Genomic DNA, 22,445 nt, shown 5'->3' with positions numbered 1-22,445 from the left:
TTTGGGTAGTGACCGAAAGAACAAGATCGCGGATACAAGCGGTCGAAATGAGTTTCCTCTGCCGTTTGGCTGGGCACTCCCTTAGAGATAGGGTGAGGAGCTCGGCCACACGGGGGGAGCTCGGAGTAGAGCCGCTGCTCCTCCACGTCGAGAGGAGCCAGCTGAGGTGGCTCGGGCATCTGTTCCGGATGCCTCCTGGGCGCCTCCCTCGGGAGGTGTTTCAGGCATGTCCCACCGGGAAGAGGCCCCGGGGAAGACCCAGGACACGCTGGAGAGACTATGTCTCTCGGCTGGCCTGGGAACGCCTCGGGACCCCCCCGGAGGAGTTGGAGGAAGTGTCTGGGGAGGAGGAAGTCTGGGAGTCCCTGCTCAGACTGCTGCCCCCGCAACCCGGCCCCAGATAAAGCGGCAGAAAATGGATGGATGGATGGATGTTAACCCTGTGGTTTATACTTCTACAAGCATGTGGTGAAATGCATGATGAATATTTCAGTCTTTTCTGAAATATGTTGAAATTGTGTTGACACCACAATGATATTTTACCATGTGATTTTGTACTAGTCCTGATAAAGCACAAAATCATTATAACGCTATTCAGGAAAGTCCAATTTTGTCCTAATAATGTTTTTAGTATCAATACTCAAATATCTACTTTTGTTGAATAGTATTAGTCAAAGTCCCAAATCGTGGGTCCTTCACATGCATCTTTGGATGAGGAATAATGTTTGATTGTGCAGACAACATTTGGTCCACTCTTGCTAATGGACGACACTTGAAGTGAACACGAGTGTGTGCTGTGTGTGTTTAATGGAGGCAGGTCTGGTACTCCCAGCGCACCTCTCCGACCGGCAGGCAACCGTTTCCCCTGTTTCCATGGCAACCGTTGTCCAATTACCACCGCCGCTCTCCTCTGTGCCTCTAAGATGGAGCCTCTTCTTCACGATAGTGGCATTGTGCTCGTGCGCTTGTGCCGCTTAGATCGCGGTCTGTCTTTGGGCTTCGCGTCGCTCCTTTTCAAAACGTCTTAGGACAAGAGCACATCCATCGCTCCACTCGCTCTTAGCTTGGAGGCGCTCTGGATACACCCTCTTCCTCCTTCTCCCTCTTCTTCGTCCTCTCTCATCATCCCATCCCCTGGTCTAGAAAAACCTCTCCATTTTTCCCACACACACGCACACACCTGTCATGTGATCCACTCTCCGCGCCGCCATTGGTGTCTGTGATCGTGGCGTGCGTCCAATCAGGGCATAAGCTCAGAGATCAACATAAGCGAAGCCTAGCAGCCTGGTTGATGCTCTTAGAGTCACAACAGGGAGGGGGAGCGAGGCAGGCAGGATTTGGAAGGCATGCAAAAATTAATAGTAGACCAGAAGATAATAGAAAAAGAGGAACGAGGACAAAGCTGCGAAGAAGAGTGAAGATAAAGGAAAAGTGTTGGATAAGCTTTGGATATTTTTTTTTTTACACTAAAAGCTCAGTATCTACTCTTTCTCCAACCATCGCGTGATACCTACTCCACACCAGCCATCACTGTGGAGAGTCTGGTACTACTACTGGAACCATGGAGGTGACATGTAAGTACTTCAAATAATAAATTATACTCATAAGAGAAATTGAGAGGCAGCCTGCGATGGTTGGACAGGTGCAGAACCGGTGAAGCCTAAGCAGGTTAGACATGGATGCATCCAGTAGTCTTTTCATCAACAAATACACACATACACACACGGAGCCAGCCACGTTGACATAATCCGCCACTATTTCACCCCCACTTCTAAGCTCCGAACACTCACGGACACATTCGCATACAAAGATCACCCCCCCCCCGCCTCCTTTAGCGCACCCGGGGCACTATCTGTATCCTGGTGTACGGAGGGGTGGGGGTGGGGTCTTGTTGTGAATGGGATTACTCCACGTCTCCTCCGATTGTCAACAGAGGAATTCGGTGGCAGTGCGAGCGTTTTCCTCTCCTCCTGCTCCATGCTGTGTGGTGCTAGTTGGACAAGCTTGAAGCAGCGTTTTCTGGGCGCATGAGGGTGGATTAGAGAGGGGTCAGGACCAGTCTATAGAGCGCACACTGTGAAGCGTTGCTAGTACAGGGATGCACTTGTTTTGGACAAGAGAGCGTCCCTTTGTTCTGTTTACCTGCTTTATACTGTGGAAAATGAGGTCATGAACTTCAATCTGGCCTCTGTGAGTGGTTTGTTTTAGAAAAATTCAAGTGAGAGACAGCAATAGCAAACACGCCTCTAATGTCAGCTTAATTATTTCTCACCCACAATTTTAAACATAAAATTACCATGTGGCTACATTAAGGGTTGTCAAAAGTATTGAAAAATCACATACTAATTTATACTAAAACAAGATACTCATTTTAACACGTGTATATAAAAAAAAATTACTTTAACAAGACAAAATCTGTATAAGAATTTGTGTACCTTATTGGAACTGGTAATAAGTCCACAATGATTAATGAAAAATGTAGAATTCTTGGAAATGTCTATTGTCTAAATCCTTGATCTAAAATATAGCATTTTTAAATATTGTGGTATTTAGAATTGAGTATATCCCTTGGTATCAAAATTCAGTTTGAAATTTTAGTATTGTGATAGCACTGTGCTACATATACAATTACATTTATTTGGACATATATTTAGTACTAATCGGAGTAATGTTACAAAGATATAGAAATATAGCCTTAAAGGTAGACATTGACAGTCCCAAGCCTGGATAAATGCAGTTGATATTCTGAGATAAAGCCATGCCAAATCAATATATCAAACAAGGACAGATTGTATTCTATTCTTTATTTTTTCCCAATCTGAAGGAAAATTGTTGATGTATTAGTAACTTGATATTGAGATAATGCAAATATATTATTCATGATTCTGACTAACAAACCTTAAACCTCAACCTCATGATTTCATTAAAGTCTTTAAAGTCCTTGGTATAATTTTGGCTGCAGTTTTCATACAGCAGCCTGCCCTGAGAACACTGGATAATCAGCTTTGTTCTCCCATGTTGGGGTCTGACCCGTCCCATGTGGGATTATTCACGTCGATCCTCAGAAGTCCCTGCAGCATCAGCCCTGAAACCCCTCATCAACTCTGGATTTCACTGTCAACGTGTCTAATAATGTGTGGCTGTGAGATTTAGCTTCCATTGCTGTCGAAGGCTGCACATGGCTAATTGATTATACTCACATTATTCTGTCAAATCCAACGGGCTCCTGTGTCAGTGGGTTAACATACATGCTAAATTTGAGTGTTTCAGTCATGATCACGCTCAGTTTAAACCAGTGGAGCAGGAATAATGTGGAGCAGGTGCCAAAGGTGTGGGCCAGAGCCATGTTGGGACCAGGCTGTGGACCGGGACTGTCAGCAGGAGGCGTGTGCCCTGTGCCAACATCATGAACGTGCTGATGCTGTGGTTTACATGAAACTCTACATCCATGAGCCGCTTCAGAGGAAAAACCCCTCCCCGTTCTCCTCGCACTACACAATAATTTGATTTGCTGCCATCTACCCATAATTCAGCCCAATGAAAAAGGGAAATTGAATGGAATCTTATCAAAGTTTTAGAGTGTGTTTAGTTTAAAAAAGACAGAACACAAAAATAACCAGCCTTTATAGATAGTCTATGACTCAAGAAAAATGTTTAATTGAAATTGAATTATTAAGTAGGAAATAATGATGATTATTAGGGTTGAACCAAGTTTATAGATTCATTGCACTAATCAAATATTGAGATAATCGCCAACTATTAAATAGTTGGCGATTATCTCAATATTTGATTTAGTAATTATCTGGACTATATTTAGACTCAAAAATATGTAATGTGCTGAGAAAAGAGGTTTTATGATTCAGACAGAGCAGGAATTACTTCAAAAAGACAGAGGAAACATGATCATTTAGTGTTTTGATCAAAAACCTATTCTGTCTGTAAATATAGTCTATCAGGAGGTCTTAAAGCAGTGTCACATTAGCTTCATCTGGATCAAACTCAGTAAAAATCTTATATTTGCGCCGATGTAAACAACTAACCAATGAATCAAAAGAATAATGACCACACTAATAGCTAGTGTCCTCCCCAGCAATGAAATCATTTATAGAAATTGCACTTCAGACACACATGAGCTATGGCTGCTCAAAAACAAGAACAAAAGATTGTTACATTATATATTTCATTCTAACTCTGATTGAATTTTCTTTTTGGACTCTGGTCATTTTGAATAGTGCTGATTGAATCTTTATTTTCTTTTTATTATTATTATACTATATTATAGTCAAAAAGATCCATTTTAGCATTTTTATTGGATCAAACTCTATCAGTATTCAAAGCTTGCTGTACTTTATGCTCAGTTGAGCCACTGAAGCCCTCCACATCATTTATTCAAATGTTTATTTTTGTATACCTCGTAATACACTAGTCCTCCATTTGTATCTACAGAACATATTAATAACCTCATACATTTTCAAAAGCCCCAGTTTTTGCTCCTGCAGGCCGATGTTTGATGTGTATTTTCCAGTATTCCTGCAGTCTCCTCTCATCTCTCTTCCTCCGGTGGAACCCTCTCCCCCGTCCCCTTCCTTTGAGTCTCACGCCTCCCCCTCCTCACCTCGCTCCCCTCCGTCCCTATTGTCGAATTCAGACGGGCTATTTATATCTTTATGCTTGACTGCCTCAACCTCCCTCTCCCCTAACAACGTTTTCTTTTATTGTTCTTACTTGTGTATTATGCATGATTGGACAATGCTGCTGCAACAAATAGCAACTACACCCAGGGAAGTTGTAGATTTTGTATGACTTAATTTTTGTTTGAATCCACTGTTAAGCGCTAAAGCGATTATTCCTCCTCCCTGTATCCGCCGCACATGAGAGGACAGACTCTGATCTCGGCTCTGTTAGCCCACACACGTTGAGGATGCCACAGTTGAGCTCCCTAATCAGACGAGCGCGATTATGAGCCATTACCGTCAAACTATTAGTGACGAGCTAACATTTCACTGTATCAAGATAATGAGGCTGTTGTTTTGAGTCTACAGCGTCACTCTAAACACTATGGCTGCATTTATGCATTTCCCTTGCATTAGCTTGATGGCACAAGTGTGTAGTGTGTACTCTGTAGTGATCTTGTTGGTTCTCATTTAGATCACACCATGGCGTTCATGTGGCGGTGTAGCGTGAGGAGCCGTGCTGTGAAAATGGCTGCAGGAGCCTTTGACATTAGCATTTAACATCATCAGCATTATCGCTCATTGAGTTCAGCTGTCGTTGGGGTCACGCAGTCAACACAACCTGAATCCAACTACACGACGTGTGGAAAACGGGTTTTAACGTGAAAGTGCGTTTTATTCATTAATTTGTCCAGTGTTGCTATTTATAGATCTAAAACACTCAACCCCAGGGAAACAAGAAACGGCTCTATTTTTATTATTTGTGGCCTTGTAACAAAAGCTTTTTACAAGTGTAAACTGTGGCAAACACAAGTGTAGCAGTGCATCAGCAAGTGTTAAACTCTTTTTCTATTTGGTTTGTGGAACAAGGAAATCGAAATCAAACGTGTATTATGATGGCATGATATGTGTTTTAATATACTCATTAAAAAGGGACGTTTTTTCATGTACCGTAGTCTTTTTTTTTTGTCAGACAACCAATTAATCGCTGTTTTAATGTCCTCAAACATATCTTTAATTACAAACTCCTCCCAATGGGACAATCGATAGTGTTAATTTTTCCTGTATGTCATAATAAAACATAATAAGACATTAAAGCTGTGCACAAGCCAAGGTCGACTCTTGGCTTTCATCAGCGTTTCTTGACGGAGTCTAGTTGGTGCTGATTTCCCTGGCGACTGTCCCCTCTGATCACCCATATGGGCTGTGCAGTGTGTCAACACAAGAGGCTTGTTGAAATAGAGCTCCTTTGACAGTTTGAGTGTGTGCGGCGATGACCGTCTGAAAATAGAAACCGGAACAGTGCGGCAACAGCAGGCGCCGCCGTCACATCAGTCAACTGGAAGAAAGTGACCGTGGGGGGCGTAAATTTCAAGTTCTACAACTCCTGAGGAAGTTGGGCAAGAACAAGAGTGAGTGTTTTCATAGATGAAGCATTTACCCCTGAACTAGTTGGAGTCCTGATCTGCGCACTAGAATTCAGCCTCAGTGGTGGAAGAAGTACGAAATTTTATTAAGTAAAAGTACAGCTACAAGAGCCAAAAATACTCAAGTATTACATAAAATAATCTACTTAAGTCAAAATAATGAAATACCAGTTTGATTTGGATTGTTAAACTCATTTAAGGGTCAAATATAGTGATCTTGATAAAGAACTGTGCTGGACGTGATTGAATCATTAACTTAATTTTCCTTGTTATTTTCATCTATATATTTTTGATTCCTCAAAGCCAACTTGACTTGAGGTCAACATTTTAAGGTAAGGTTATCATAAAAAAAGATACTTTATACTTTCCAGTCCAGTTAAAAAATTTAGTGGAGTAGAAAGTACAGATTTGCTCTCAGATGAAGTAAAAGTAAAAAGCATCCAATGCCATAGGAGGTGGATGCATAGTTGAAAAGTTAATGGAAGAAACTAGTGTCTGTCCTCTTCTTACCGTTTTTACATGCCACAGCAGCAACGTGGTCAGTTGGGAAAGATACAGACGGATGTGAAGCTTTGACGTGTCTGGATGACATCAAGAGTACATCAGTTATTCTTGGCTCCTTTTGTGAGTCTTGACAGCACATCCCAGTTGCAGCTGTCGTCATCGCATTGGGGCAAAAGGTCGAGTCATGTCAAAGTCTTAATATTTTATTCTATTTACAAATACCACATTTTAAAGAGGCAGAGTTGACATTCGAAGCTGTAGACTGTTTTATATTTTGAGTATTCAAGGCTTTTAATTCAATAATCTGTCTGATATCTATTGGCACAAAATGTAATATGAATACAGAGCTTTTTAGGATATTTTACTCCAATAGTGTGTACACAAAACTAAATGTAAAACTGCCATGGAAAATAAAATTGACTCCTCACAAGTGCCAGTGAAATATTGGACCATTATTGGCATATTGCGCAGTGTAAATATACATGTACTGCGTTTGCATGTAGTACGACATAATACTTGATTAATTGCAGCACTGGACTATTGACCTCCAAGTCTGTAAGAATGGCCCAGTGTGCAGGTAATGCCTGAGGAAACACAATAGTCAGCACTCTTGGGAAGATGTAGGCAATCCATTCTCTAAAACTCTTGGATTGTGCCATTTCCTGTCGGCTCTAATATACTTTCATCTGTATTTGTATCATTTACACAGAAAAACAGTTGTGTTTCTCTGATTCCTGCTTAAGCTTTATAACCTAATCATGCCTAAATTGTATGCACAAGTAACATCATTCTAGCTGCGTAAAATGGTTCTCCTGATCGCTTTGAGGGAAGTCGTTATTGCATGATTAAGGTCTTATTATTTGCCCAGTGACGTTCCTGAACAATCTGCAGTGCCACAGTGAGCACGTGACCGACGGTGCTAAATAATGTCATTACCATACTCTCAGGTAAATGAAGCTGATTGGAGAGGACCATCATTTGTTCTGCTCTTTGGACCAACTAGACTAGAGGGACTAACGGGGGAAGGGCCGAGATTGTCCCATTTTATGGAATAATGAACATGGATGAGTAAATGGTTGTTGGGTTTCATGCTTCATGTGACAGTTGGGCTGATACTGGCGGATGGAACTACTGTCAGAGTTCTCCACTTAAAGCAAATATTTATTATTGTGTAACTCTACAGTAATTTTCTGCTGATATGGGTAGAAAAAGCATAGGCCTATTGTTTACTCCAAATGCGCAGTGCTCAATCTGAAGTAAAAGTGGCCAAGTAAATAATTCCTTAAATAAATTTGACACTAATGTGGTTTTACTGGGACATCACGACATTCTATTGGCAACTAAATGTAATACAGATGAGAGCAGCTAAAAGGACTATTGTTCAATACAAGAAGTGAACGTGTCTAGTTTCTAATAGAGATCATCAGAATAAAGATTTTTGTATTTACCTTTTAGAATAATATAGTAAAATAAGGAATATTTGCCTCTTTCCCCTCAAGTGGGAGTATGACACCATCACATTTTAGAATCTGAAAACAACCGTTTAGTAACAGCTCAGACTGTACCAAATGAACTAAAAGTTAGATTAATATTGCCAATAACAGATGGGATAAATAGGCAAAATGTGTATGGACATGCAGAATAAATAGTTATCAAAGTAAGAAACTAAAATAAAATATTCATGTTAATAAATCTGTATCAATGAAATGAATCTAATATTGGTTATTCCACACATTTGTCCATGTTCAGTCAATTAACGGTGATATATTTTGCCTTCACAAGTCATTGAGCACTAAACTGTGGCTCTATGTCCTGTTTAGTATTGAAGACAACAAAAGGTGAAGCATCTGTCTAAATTTACCTGGAGAAGTTTGCCTGACATCATGTGACCTCTACCAAGGAGGAGCTCGGTGGATGCGTGTCAGGAGATGAAATATTCTGGTGCTTCCTGGCCTGTTGTGAAAGGACCATGTGTTCCTATTAAATGTGATGAATATTCCTGTGTTAATTAGCAGGAGTGCAGCCACGTGGGCCGGGCGAATAGTTTTTCTGCTGCAAACAAGTCATGAGTCTTCTTCCCCCGGTCCAACTTCACAGCATTTCTCTGGAGTTATAACAGAGCTGAGCAATTACAATAAGACGTCTCCTACCACAGGGTACAGATAATGAGAGATTACTGTCCCACTGTGGCCTTTAGTTTGGGATACGTTCTTGTCATTGCACCACTGTTCATATAGAGGAAGCATTAGAAAAATATAACTCGACCTAGTATTAGGACTGTGACCACCTAATCAGGACATGACCTTAGCCCCATTCATTTTGACTATACTAACATCTATATTATCTACTAGCATTCTTGGCCAGCTGAATGTTTTTGCAATTTTCTAACATTTTGTATTAATGTGCCAATGTAAACTACAATAATTTCTAGATCTTAATGGGGAAATGCAGGAAGGTTAACTATCTGCATTATATGGCCTCTATAGGATTAAGATTAAAAGTAGTATCTGGGGTTGATGGATCTCCTGTATTATGATTACAAGCCTCGGGATTCGCCCATTTGTCTGAGTGAAGAATGGGGAGAGACAGGAAGTCGCAGGAGTCATAAATCTACAAGACGGTTTTCACTATAAAAGTATGACCTAGAGGAACGGTAATGAGAAATGTATTTACAAGGGGCATCCACAACAAGAGCACTTCAGAGATTAATATTGGGGTGTTTTCAATTACATTGTGGACAGGAGATAGGGGCCGATATGAGTGGTTCAAAAAGATTTGTCATTTTCAAAGCATCAATATCCCTTGTATTTGATTAGATCTGAGCTATTACAGTTTACTATTTATTATTTCTGTCATCTGTCCATCATTAGCTCTGAAACGCTTTGGATTAAAAGTAGAACTCATCAAATTGAGTGTTTTTGGTCATAAGGATGGGAATTAAAGTAGTAGTAATCAAAATAGTAACAGTAATAGAGTAAGTATTAGTCATTGTAAACATGGACCATTTTTGTTTGTTCTTCCAGAATTGTCTTTTCTGAATATAGATGTTTGTGATTGTACGGTAAGTATGTTTAATGCTGTTCAAACCCAAGAGATGGAAAACAAAGACATTGTGGTTGTGGGATTTGTACTTGCCTTGGTGGAGATTTGCCTTTCTCTTATTTTGGGAACAAAGAATTTCTTCAAATTTAGATTTAGTCTCATTTTTATCTGGCAACACAGAACTGATTGCATTTTGAAAACAGCTTGAGCTGGCAAATACAGTGCTAACTCTGTATAATCTCATAGCTTTGTTTTGGAGCGTTTTTGGTTTTGGCCATCTTAAACCTTCTTACCTCAAAGTTAATCTGCTTACCACAAGACACACAGCAAGAGTAGAGCTTGATGAGTAATCTCTGCAAACACAGTGAAAAAGTATTACGGAGAAGTTCACTTTCTTGGCGTCTGTTTTGGCAGTGTTTGTTCTTTATAAATAGCCTGAAATAGCCAGAATAGAGCTGAGAAAGACAAACCCCGTCTCATTATACGCACTGTGAGGAGGTGTTGTACAGCAGCTTGTTGGGAATGGAAATATTTGTGCTATCTTGAGCATTTGATCAACAAAGCAGGATGCCAATAGAGACGGTTCAATGGATCCAAATGAAAAGGAGTCAGGATGCAGTAGATCAGCTTGTGCAGGCCCCGGGGCAACTGATAACGAGCCTCATCCATAAGCGGGACACACTGTCGGCTGCGGCCCAAACAAGTCAAATTTAAACATTGCCATTCAGACGGCGTATTCAATTGCTCTTATCAAAGTCTCTAAAAATGAGCTTATGTTTGAATAAGACTGTTGTTAAAAGCTAATTAGCCACGACAAACGTGTGTGGCATGAAATATTAAGCATTGATTTAACTCGGAGCAGTATTTATAATGGTTGTTTTTCTGTTGTTCAGAGGAGAATGTTGTTTGGGGTTTTTTATGGGTTGCAACATATCAACAAGCAACTAGAATGCCAAAAAAATCTATGTACTTAGAATTAGAAACACTAGAGAGAAGCTTCACTATTGTCAAGGGGTTTTGTCACAGCACACATGCCATAATCTGTGCCAGCCTATTCTTTTCTAATCCTAAACCTATTTCTGACAATTTGCTGAAGGTTTTTTCTCTTCAACCACATTTCACAAGACTTACTGTCCTGTCCAACAAAGCTTATGAACCAAAACATATTATAGTTTGCTGTCCATGGCTCCTTGATGGTTTAATTGTCTGACAAGAGACAATTACTGAAATAGTTTCTCACGTTATAAATCACATTTGGATTCTTTGACAGCTCTAAATCTACACAGGGCAAATAGAGTTGGACATGCGTGACGTGTTGAATGTGTTGTTATGAGGAGTCATCCTTTGTCAGTGTTGAGCACAAAGCCCTCTTGCTCAGACGCCGGAGGGAGGAAAGTGAGGAATCAGAGTGGCACCGTGTCAGGCCTCTGAAGCCACAGCCAAAGTAATAGCATTAGCCTGTGCCGAGGATTACGCCCGAGTATTGTCATGCATTTCACCGCTGCAGGAGGCTACATCTAAATATTCAACTTTAACAGATTAGAGACTGCACAATGATCCGTAACATTCTTGTCAAGTCTCAATCATTATTTTTCTCTGTTTGCAGGTAATGCAGGTGGTGAGGGAGCAGATCATGCGAGCACTCACTGTGAAGCCTAATTCTCTGGACCAGTTCAAGAGTCGCCTCCAAAACTTGAGCTACACAGAAATCCTCAAGATCCGCCAGTCTGAGAGGATGAACCAGGAAGACTTTCAGTCCCGGCCCATTCTGTGAGTGCTCTTCTCAAACACTGCACAAGCTTGTTGCGGATTGCCCTGTGCACACACATAACCACTGAAAACATGTCTCCTCAACGCTGTGCCATAAATATTGATTTTACTTGTTAAGAATGAGCAACTTTTTCAAGGATTTGTCTTCATCCATATGGACATGTGTTTACACTTGTCAGAGATTGAAAAAAATCACTGCAGCCATGTTTTATTCCTTTTATGAAATGGTGGTGCTTGTTGTACTGCAAAATTCAGATCATTCTCTACTGGCAGCTGTGTTTTTTTATTTCTTTTTTTATTTTCGTGCAGTCAGGCACAGCAGGAGGAAACACTTTGTTCTTTGTTTCTTGCCAGATATATATCACGGACAAGAATAGAGAACTTCTACTTATCCGATGGGAACAGTTTGGGTTTTGCTGTCTATTTTGTCAAGGTTCTGTTTAGGACCCTCTTATGAAAAAGACGGCCAGTAGTACGTACATGTACATATAGTATACAAAACAGGAAGTGTCTCTTACAGTACTTTGGAGTTACTCTGTCGGCCCAAAGAATAACTGAACAAACAAAACTGCACTGTCAAATATATTTGCATAAATTGATCCCTCTTTCCCTCTTCTGGCTAATCAAGTACAAAGACATAAATAGCATAAATGGGCGGCAGTAGCTCAGTGGTAGAGTGCTCGTCTTCTGATCCAAAGGTCGGCGGTTCGACTCCCCGCTCAGTCAGAGCGGTCAGATCCACTGGCCCGCAGGTTGGCGGTGCGGTCCGTTGTGTCCTTGGGCAAGACACTTAACCCAACTTGCCCCCCAGTGTCTGCGTATATCTGGGGTGTGAATGTGTGTGTGAATGGGTGACTGGTTCCTTGATGTAAAGCGCTTTGAGTACCTTGACGGTAGAAAAGCGCTATATAAATGTGACCATTTACCACATCATTTGCATGTGCTCACCTGTGATTATTAATTCCATCATAATTGCCTCTTTTTTCCTCTGCGCGTCATTTGTCATTTGAACGCTGTGATGGGCCTGAAGCTCGCTCCACCTGTGCGCTCTCCTGTGGGACAAAATGTGGGTTTTATCAACACTGAGAATGAACGGCTCATTCATGACCTCTAACACTATAGATTCTCTTTGGCTGATCAGGGCCTCATGGTCTGTAATTGAGAGCATTGTTAGTCCTGGGGCTGTATAATGAAGAAGCTTGCACTATTGAAAAAAGATAGCGGTGAGAGGCACTGTTGCTTTGAACTGTGATCAATAGAGAATTAAAGGTTTACGGAATCAATACTAGATGGGGAGAAAACATTTTACTCAGTCATTTTATTATTTAATAGAATAGTAAATAATTATATATATATTTTTCATTACAGAAAGATGGTGGATTCAGCAGAAATGAGCTCAAATACTATCCAGTTCTCATTACTGTTAGTTAGTTAGTTATTAAACTGAATTAATTTGACTATTACAAATGTCTGCGTTCACTGATCAAAAGGGTCCGCATCAAAACTGAATTATATAAACATCAAATTTACCGACTGAAATAAAAGCATCTTTGCAAAATATTGTGTCTCTCTTAAAGCCAATAACAATTTAACCTTTCTGCTAATTCTGTTACAAATGTAAATAATAAATACTACAAGAGTTCATAAGCCTTTATACATACAGTTGTGTTGATAACAATCAAACTAAATCTGGATGTAGCACCTTTATGTACTGTACTTTAATATGGCCATGTGATTTTCCATTATAATTATTGAATTTATAAGCGAAAATAAAAGAAGACAAGAAGAATAATTACTGTTGTGATTATACATTTGCTTTACTTTTTAAAATGTTGCGACCTTCAAAGCCAAGGGACAGTCAGTCTATGATTTCCCCGCCTTTCCCTTCGGCCATTACAGACGTCAGGACCAATGTCCAGGCACAGCTCAATGTAATGACCCTTTCCCAATGATGAGGCGGCTACACACGGACAGCAGCCGAGACAAATGAGCAAAACCAGAACGGACAACTCTCAAGGAGGAAAGGAGAAGGACAAAAAGTAGATCCTGACGTTGGCGATGTCAGCGTCTACATGTCTGACAGCAATCTTGTCTCAAATCTTAATGAAAATCTGAATAGAACCAGACAGATTGTGGTAATAATGATGGAAAGAAGGAAATGTATTGCGGGACGAGAGCAGATTATATCCATTATTGATGCTGACTAGTGCAGTGCGCCTGGCGCCAGGGCAACACTGCCATGTACATGCATAAATAAATCATGACACACTTTCCACTCATCAGACTTTTGGGATGCTAGCTGCGTGTATACACATTTCAATCTGTGCCATCCAAGCTATTAATAATACAAGTGTCTAATGACTGTGGAAATGCTATGAAGACTTTGGTTTGAACTTTCTGTGCTTTGATGGCTTAGTTTTTTCAAATAACTCAATTATAATTTCAACTGGTTTTCTGTTCTACATGGTCTCGTCAGAGCCTTGCCTGCGTAGTCTTTAATGTCATGCAGTTTATCGTGGTGGTGACCCGTGTGTTGGTGTGCTCTTGCCGCAGGGAGCTGAGGGAGAAGATCCAACCGGAGATCATGGAGCTGATCAAACAGCAGAGACTGAACCGTTTGTGTGACGGCACCTGCTTCAGGAAGATCAGCAGCCGCAGGAGGCAAGGTCAGACAACGCCAGGCTTTTTCACTCTTTTACTCTTAAAGCAAAGTCAAAGGGTTCAAGAAGAATACCATCACCTCAGTCAGGAAGTTATTGGTTTATTCTTTGGGGATAAACAAAGTACTTTCCTTTTTTGTTGCTATCAGGGATGTCACAATATAAAATTAGAATTAATCATTATGTGAGAAGAAACATCACGATTTTATACAATTATTCACAATTATTGGCAAAACACTTTAATTCACTAGTTTAATTTGATCATTTTTGGAGAATGGATTCTTATAATTTATATTGTGACCTGAATAATTACGATTATCGATTTGACCAAATAATCTTCACATCCCTAGTCACTACATACTGTGATTAAGTGTACATAAAGATATCAGTTCAGACACAGAAGTCATCCTTTAGTCACGTTAGCATTTGTAACACACTGCTGTTGTATTCAGGATGTACGCTCCTCTTCATCATCTATTTTTTTCCGTCACTCTGTCCCTGTGTACTCTGACTCCCGACTTCAAATGTAAAATAAGTTTCAATCTACAACATAAACAATAGGCATAATCCTCTGGCTAAGGCAGTGACAAAGCTAAGCTAAAGATCTGGAGATGGGTCAAAGGGTGTGGTTTTGAGGCTCTGTCTGCACCAGCAGGATTGAAAGATCGGTGAAATTCAGAGCACAGTAACCAATAAAGTATAGTTTAACTTAAATATATCTTCTAACAATTGATCATCTTATCACACATTGCACAGTTCAATTTTGCTTGGGACAGTCTCTTACCTCAGCTCAGTCTTGTGCTTAAAATGCTACCCGTCCTGCCCACTTTCTTCTCTGTCCTCCATAACTATTTCAGAATCATCCACCCAGTGCGGACTCAGACTCAGAAAAGGTTTATTGCCATTGTCATTGAACACAGTCTGCAAACATAGGAACTTGTCTCGGCGTTAGGTGCAACATAAAAGAATGAATAATGAAAAAAAAATAGCAACGTCTATAGAGTCAAATACGGCATGCAAAAAAATTAAGAATGTACCAATAAAATTAGCTAAAAAATAAAGTTGTGTCCAGGGTGAGAAGGGTCGGCTGTGATCCGACCTGCTCGTCCCAGAGCCCTGCACAGGTCTTGCAGAGATGGAAGTCTGCAGCCGATGTAGCCGAAGTGTGTTCATCAAATATTCATTTAGCTGGCTTCACTGCAGATGACGCCGCTCTACCTCTCAGAGTAACTGTTTTCGAGAAGGACTTCAACCATAAAAGCTCTGAATTATGGGATTTTAAGACTTTTACAGTCAGTATTTTCAGGTGAAACTTTCCGTAACGATAACAAACGACAAAATAAGAATCCGCACCTGCTCAATGTCTAAAAGTGTCTGGTCTGGCATCGCAAACGCTCTATTTTCAGCGATTGGGATTTGGCCATTGGCATCCGTGATTACACCAGCCACACCTCTCTCAGTCTGCACCTGCCAGTTTAGCACTGTGCCCACTTCAGCACCATGCCCACTTCAGGAGGAAAGCCATAAAGAAACACAGACAAAGCAACAGAGCGATGGGCACACTGTCGAGCCAACAGCAAACATGCCGCTTGGTTACAGGCCTGCAACAACAGTGCCAGCTCAATAACAGATCTGTAAATCTAACTTTAAAAATATCTTTGAGCGTTATTTTATAGGTTATGATATTACCTGTGTATTTGTGCGCTATGTCAAGTCATTGTTTGAAATGACAAAGACCAAGTATCTGTTTTGTTGCCTCTGACGATCCCTCCATAATACGCGGCATCAAGGCCCATCTGTGGATCTTCCTCCAGGCAGATTTTTTTTCAGCGCACTAATTTCCCCTCCTGATGGTGACTCACGCTGTCCCATATGATTCCCCTGCCAGCACTTGACTCACTCTGCTAACTTCTCCCAATCTGCTCAATCTGTCTCTTTGTTGTCTCTCTCTGTCTTTCAGATAAGTTTTGGTACTGCCGCCTGTCTCCCAATCACAAAGTCCTGCACTACGGCGATCTGGAGGAGAGCCCCCAGGGAGAAGTGCCCCATGACTCTCTTCAGGACAAATGTGAGTGTTTTTTGTTAAGGATTTTTTTTTTGGCTCGTAGACAGGACGGTAGGGGCAAGAGACTGGAGAAGGGAATTGCAGCAAACTGTCGAGAGCCTTTGTTTTCATGCGAGTTTGTTGGAATGAGGCAGTGGTTAATTTGTTGTGGATCCAGATCACGGTTTGGATCCCAAAGTGTTTCTGTAGTTTGGGAAAATCTCATTACCTTTGTAGGGTAAGGTTTGTTTGTTTTGTGTTACTATGTTAAGTTAACAGTATAGTAAGGTGTGTTTGTTGTGTCCTCTGTTCAGTGCCCGTGGCAGATATAAAGGCTGTAATCACAGGCAAAGACTGTCCTCACATGAAGGAGAAAGGAGCCCTCAAGCAAAACAAGGTGAGCTTACTCTACAATATGTACGGAGTATAGACATGAGTAGGGCTGTGTCAAGAGGAAAATGCTTTAATACAAAAATTTTCACTTTGAACTTGACTGCAGTATTTGAGCAGGTTAGGGAAACTAGGGAAGAGCAATATTATTGTATCACACAGGTTTTTTTGTCTTTTTTTATTAACGGGTAATATAAATATGACAGGTTCAACTACACAATTTACTGAAACATGCCCACATGTGCTTTGTGGATCTGGAGAAGGCTTTCGACCGTGTCCCTCGGGGTGACCTTTGGGGGGTGCTCCGGGAGTACGGGGTCCGGGGCCCTTTGGTCAGGGCTGTCCGGTCCCTGTATGACCCGAGCAGGAGCTGTGTTCGCATTGCCGGCAGTAAGTCAGACCTGTTCCCTGTGCATGTTGGACTCCGCCAGGGCTGCCCTTTGTCACGGTTCTGTTCATAGTTTTTATGGACAGAATTTCTAGGCACAGTCAGGGGTCGGAGGGTGTGGTCAGGGGTTGGAGGGTGTGGTCAGGGGTCGGAGGGTGTCCGGTTTGGGACCACAGGATCTCATCTCTGCTGTTTGCAGATGATGTTGTCCTGATGGCTCCATCAAACCCGGACCTGCAACATGCACTGGGACGGTTTGCAGCCGAGTGTGAAGCGGCTGGGATGAGAATCAGCACCTCCAAATCCGAGGCCATGGTTCTCAACCGGAAAAAGGTGGCTTGCCCTCTCCAGGTGGGAGAGTGAGGGAAGGATGGAACGTGAGATTGACAGTTGGATCGGTGCAGCATCTGCAGTGATGCGGTCGCTGCATCGGACTGTTGTGGTGAAGAAGAAGCAAAGCCCTCGATTTACTGGTCAATCTACATTCCTACCCTCACCTATGGTCATGGGCTTTGGGTAATGACCGAAAGGACAAGATCAGGGATATAGGCATAGGTTGGAGGAAGTGTCTGGGGAGAGGGGAGTCTTGGAGTCCCTGCTTAGACTACTGCCCCCGCAACCCGGCCTGGATAAGTGGAAGAAAATTGATGCATTTATTATATTTAAAATGTTCCCCAAAAAATTGCCTATTTTTCCCACAGTGTAACTATAACTGTTTCTTAGCAACTATATTGATTGACACTCGTTTTTATTTGACTCTACTTACTTAATTTTCAACTTTTATTTTAACATTTTTCTTCACAAATTGCCTATGATAAATACTATCCACAGGCCCTGTCTCACCAAACAAAGTAATAATTGTAAAAATATGAGATCCTTCCATATGGACTTTAATGCATCTGCTGATCCTGAGATCTGAGCTGCCCATCTCTCACTCGGAGCATGACAGAGGCTGACCAATAGGAAAAGAAGGAGTGTTTGAGCAAAAAAGCTGCATTAAACAGAAAAGCACTCAATCCCGATAGAACAAGCTTTTAGCACCCCGCCCTGTCACAAACACTGGAAAGTAGTGAGTCAAAGTCTGTTCTGCATCAGCTTCATGTGTTTCAAAGAATGACATTGACCTCTGAGCGGCAGTGAGGATGAAAGAGCCATCTCACAGCACTCTTTTCCCCCACACACACCATCACCTTGTCCCCATAGACTCTGATATATGGGCTCCTGAATAAACAGCCTTGAAGACGAAAGTGTGCCCTGCCTTCTGCTTTGTCTCTTTTATTACGCGGTTGATAAGCACAGGTCTAGGAGAGTGACCCATCGGGAGGGGGCCTGTCTGCTGGGCCTGTTCCATCTGCACGTTTCATTACTCTGTACTACAAGACTCGACAAAGTCACCTCTACGATTCAAGAAAGGACTGTGGAAGCACGAAAATTAAAGCATGTGGCAGACGGAACAAAGTCGACATACTATAAGGCTGTGTTCACACTTGCAAATTCATCTAAATTGGGACTAAACCAGGCCTAAATCCGAAATTATACCACGGTCCACATCAGAACAAAAATGGGCTCATTTTAGGGCCAAGTAAGGACAAGTGTGAATGCACCCTAAAGCTTAACATCACATAGATTAGCCTTATGGATGTGGGTCCACAATGACTCAACAAATGTATAAAAGTATCAAAAGTGATTTACGGGGAGAAAACGCTCAACTGTGTGGTCCAATTGATCCGACAAGTTATTGCGGGTCTTGAGATGTTTCCCAATATGAACCACACGTGCATATCGGGCGGTTATGTTAATTGGTGAACACCTTTCTTTACCATTTTAATTTAATGAGAAGCACTTAAACCACTTCCATCTTAATTATCTTTCTTTGTATGATGGCATTCTTCAAGGTTGTCCTCTCACACACATTAAAGACCTCAGGACATGTTTGTTGTTTCACAGATGCACTGACCTGTGCCAGCTGCATCTTTGTCCTTTTATTGTTTCTTCAGAAAGTCATGGCTGACATTTATGGTAGCGGGGGTTCTTTGCATATTTTTCCATATTAACTTAAAATGTGATCATGAAATATAAATGTTTGTGTTATGAAGAGATGGCATTAAGAAGACGGTATGTAGATGAAATATGCACGAGAAAGAGAAATCACAACATGAGGCATAGGGCCAGAGTCGTAATAGGAAAATTGCGGTCTGTGTGAAATTTAAATATAGTAAACTTTTAAGTCTGTTTGGCTATTAAAGAATACTTATTATGCTGTTCTTCTGGTTATTCGTTCATTGTAAAAAGCAGTATTGATCTACAAAGGCTTGGTAATTGAAATGGTAGCGTTGACTTCTTGCAGACGCGCTCGGGCTTTTACAGATGTTTATTTATGCGTTTGGCACATTTTTGGACTCTTTGTGTATCACTCGGAGTCTTAATTTTTCAAAGAATCACAACTATGTGCAGGGATATAGGCAGGGATGGTGCGGTGGATGAAAAATGACATTTTCAGAGCACCCAAGCCTCAGCTGCAGGACAAGACAGGACTGAGCGATGCTTAAGTTAATGATGAGGGAACATCATAATGGCTCATAAAATCATAAAATCAAGAGTAAAGATGTCCACTTTCAAGTCTTTAAATATATTACACCCAAATTTACACTTGCAGGTGGCATTTGTGAAGAAAGTGGTTTAGGCCTGACTTTGCTCATCCTCAGGATTATTATTGTCTCACCAGTGTATCCAGAGTTATCTACGATGATGTATGTGCGACTTGACATCTAATCTGCGTAACAGATGGTGCCCATGCAGCTGTGGGAGCCTCTTTTTCACCAGTATACTCTAAATCTAAATCTCGACTTTTTCATTTTCTCCCCCCCTCTCCGTCTCCACCTTGCTCCTCTGCCCACCTCTTGTTCTCTCTGTAGGAAGTGCTAGAGCTGGCCTTCTCCGTCCTCTACGAGTCCGACGAGTATTTAAACTTTATCGCTCCTGACAAGCACGAGGTAATTCCAGACTTTTTTTGTTGCACTATTAAAGACATAATTCTAGTACCTCAATAATAGTTGTATTCAGGTCATTGTAATTGTTATGAACTATAGGGACTCCATGCCAAAAGACCTTTTATAACAAAAACACCAGCATTATTTTAAAATGATCGTTGTCTAGTCGAGTCGGTGTAATCCCTCATTTGTCCAGGAGTGTTCCATTGTAGAAAAAGATTCAGTTGTATCATCTGGACTTTTCCAAAAACAGTCCATACTTAAACAATTGTCAGTTGCTGTGAACCAATGTTCCTCTGTATGACACCTTATCGGTCTTATTTGTATTTAATAACGGGTGCTAAAAACATTCAGGCAAAGCAAAAACATCTCCATAGAGACGAGCAGGTGATGGGCCCTCACCAGAAAAATCAATCAATCAAATAACTTAACTTGTTCCCACGAGGCAATTTAAAGGGCAGAAGTAGCTTTGAAAACACACCCACATCATCAGTAAAATCACACGCTACACAGTATATCACGGCCCCATGTTGTTGTTTTATGTGCGAGTGGAGCCGCATGTGGCCTTGAAACACAATCAACAACAATAATAATAAATAGCAGAGTTATTAAGGTGCTTAGATGTGACAGAAAGGTTACATAGTACAATTTCCAAACCTTAATCTTGTCTGCGTTTTACTGCAGTACTGCGTATGGACCGACGGTCTGAACGCCCTCCTCGGGAAAGAGATGACCAGTGACTACACCAAATCGGACATGGAAACTCTGCTGTCTATGGAGATGAAGCTCCGCCTACTGGACCTAGAGAATATCCAGATCCCTGAAGCCCCGCCCCCTATTCCCAAAGAGCCAAGCAATTATGACTTTGTCTATGATTGCAACTAGAGCGTCTCCGGCACCTCTGTCATCACTGGACCCTTTCTGTCACATTCTGGAACAAAACATTGTACTTCTGAGCTGTAAATGATTCAAGTGACGACTCTCTCCTTAAAACCTGACAATATGAGCCCCACTGCACTTAAAAGCATGGCCGATTGGAGTCAAAGATGATCGGACACAAACTTCAGGTTGCCATAGCGAGGATGACCAGACCGGAAGTATTAGTTTGTCAGTTTACACTCTCTCCTCTCTCCTCCTTCCTCCGCTCCAGCGTTTCTAAAATGGCTACCGTCATTTTTGCTCGTTGTAGATAAATCTGTAGAATTCGCTTCCTATCAGTCCTTTTTATGTTTGCGTTTTATATTATTTTTCCTCAGGGCTTTTTGTGTGGAGGAAGTAAGGAGTAAAAAGTTCTCTCTAGCAGTATTGCCTCCCACATTTTCACTTTTGAGTATTTGTGGCAGCTTGGTCTGTCTGCTCTGTGCTGCTTTACACACTTGCTTAAGACTGTTACAAATATGCGAACAACTTTGTGCACTCCAACACAAAACACAGAGCCCTTATTCGGAATTTAAAGGTTTTATTCTACATCGTCGCCGTTGTTGCATATTACTCATGCCCACAGATAGACCCACGCACCCACCTTTTCTCTCTTATCAAGTCTGTTTTGTAGTAATGACTGCTGTACACAACATTCCTAAGCAATATTATAATTTTCTTTATAATTTGTTTTAAGTGATCTATAAACGTGAAATTACCAAGTCAAAGGGAAGTCTTATTTTGTGTGTTTTCAGAATTATACGGCCACAAATCGATGAAAGTCTTAGTTTTTTTTTAAATTTGAAACAAATCCTGGTTGTATTTGTATATGATTTATATATTTTCTGCCCGTTCCTATTTAAAACCTTCAGATGTTTTTTTTTTGTTTTTCTTCAGGATTTTTTCAAATCTCCTCAGAACTGCTGTTTACATTAAAGGTTTAGGAACTGTACTATTGTCTGTGTTCTTCTTTTGATTCGAAATGCATTTAGGTTCAAATGTAAGGAGTTTGAGCTTAAGGAAACGTGACTTTATTAAGACAGCTGGACTTATGAGTGAGTCTGACAAGCTCAACAAGAGCAAGCTTTTAGTGGTTTTACTTTTGCAAAAATGACTGGTTAGTTCGACTTAATTGTAGAGGTGGGCAATAAATCAGAATGTAGATAAATATTGTGAATGTTGTTTTAAAGATATGCAAAATTTTAATATTGATAATGTTTATAAAAAGCCGATTACAAATTAAAATGAAGAAGAGTTGTTTTGTAAATATTCAAATAAGGATATAGGGTAATATTTCTGCATTTTGGTTAATTTAATGGACATTTTACATTTGTTTGATGATTAAACCTTAACTACCAGTAATACATTCTAGAAAAAATCTGTTTCATCTGGACTGTTTTTAGAAAAACAAAAAGTTTTGACACTCATGAGTCATTCTCATTATGCGAATCGAGTCTGGGAACTCAGGTCTTAGCTAATACATTTAAAGACATAATTTAGCACATTTTTGTTGGACTGACATAATGTACAGGCCTCGTGCCATCGTGGGTTTGTAATACCCCCCCTCCCTAAACAACATGAACATGTTTTGGGCGGGTTTTGTGTGTGTTTGTTTTCTGCTTGTTTTGTTGTTTTCTGT

General features: G+C 40.9%; 1 protein-coding gene across 7 annotated transcripts in view; it reads left to right on the top strand.

The window, feature by feature from the left end:
- Positions 1-21,758, top strand: part of elmo1 (engulfment and cell motility 1 (ced-12 homolog, C. elegans)) — an 83,247-nt gene extending 61,489 nt beyond the window's left edge. For 6 of the 7 annotated variants that reach the window (XM_072447552.1, XM_072447549.1, XM_072447555.1 and 3 more), the window contains 6 exons: positions 11,253-11,416; positions 13,970-14,082; positions 16,037-16,144; positions 16,435-16,517; positions 19,814-19,891; positions 20,573-21,758. In XM_072447552.1, the coding sequence (XP_072303653.1) occupies positions 11,253-11,416; positions 13,970-14,082; positions 16,037-16,144; positions 16,435-16,517; positions 19,814-19,891; positions 20,573-20,773 (747 nt within the window). In that variant the 3' untranslated portion in view covers positions 20,774-21,758. Of the gene's footprint in view, positions 1-1,273; positions 1,575-11,252; positions 11,417-13,969; positions 14,083-16,036; positions 16,145-16,434; positions 16,518-19,813; positions 19,892-20,572 lie in introns of those variants that run through there. The other variant, XM_072447554.1, reaches the window with a different exon arrangement.
- Positions 21,759-22,445: the final 687 nt, after the last annotated feature.

This window comes from Eucyclogobius newberryi, unplaced genomic scaffold (assembly GCF_026437365.1).
Source record: "Eucyclogobius newberryi isolate DKJ021-1_F unplaced genomic scaffold, fEucNew1.0.hap1 SCAF_16, whole genome shotgun sequence".
Lineage (NCBI taxonomy): Eukaryota > Metazoa > Chordata > Actinopteri > Gobiiformes > Gobiidae > Eucyclogobius > Eucyclogobius newberryi.
The sequence above is the reverse complement of the archived record's forward strand: the minus strand, read 5'-3'. Positions and strand labels throughout refer to the sequence as shown.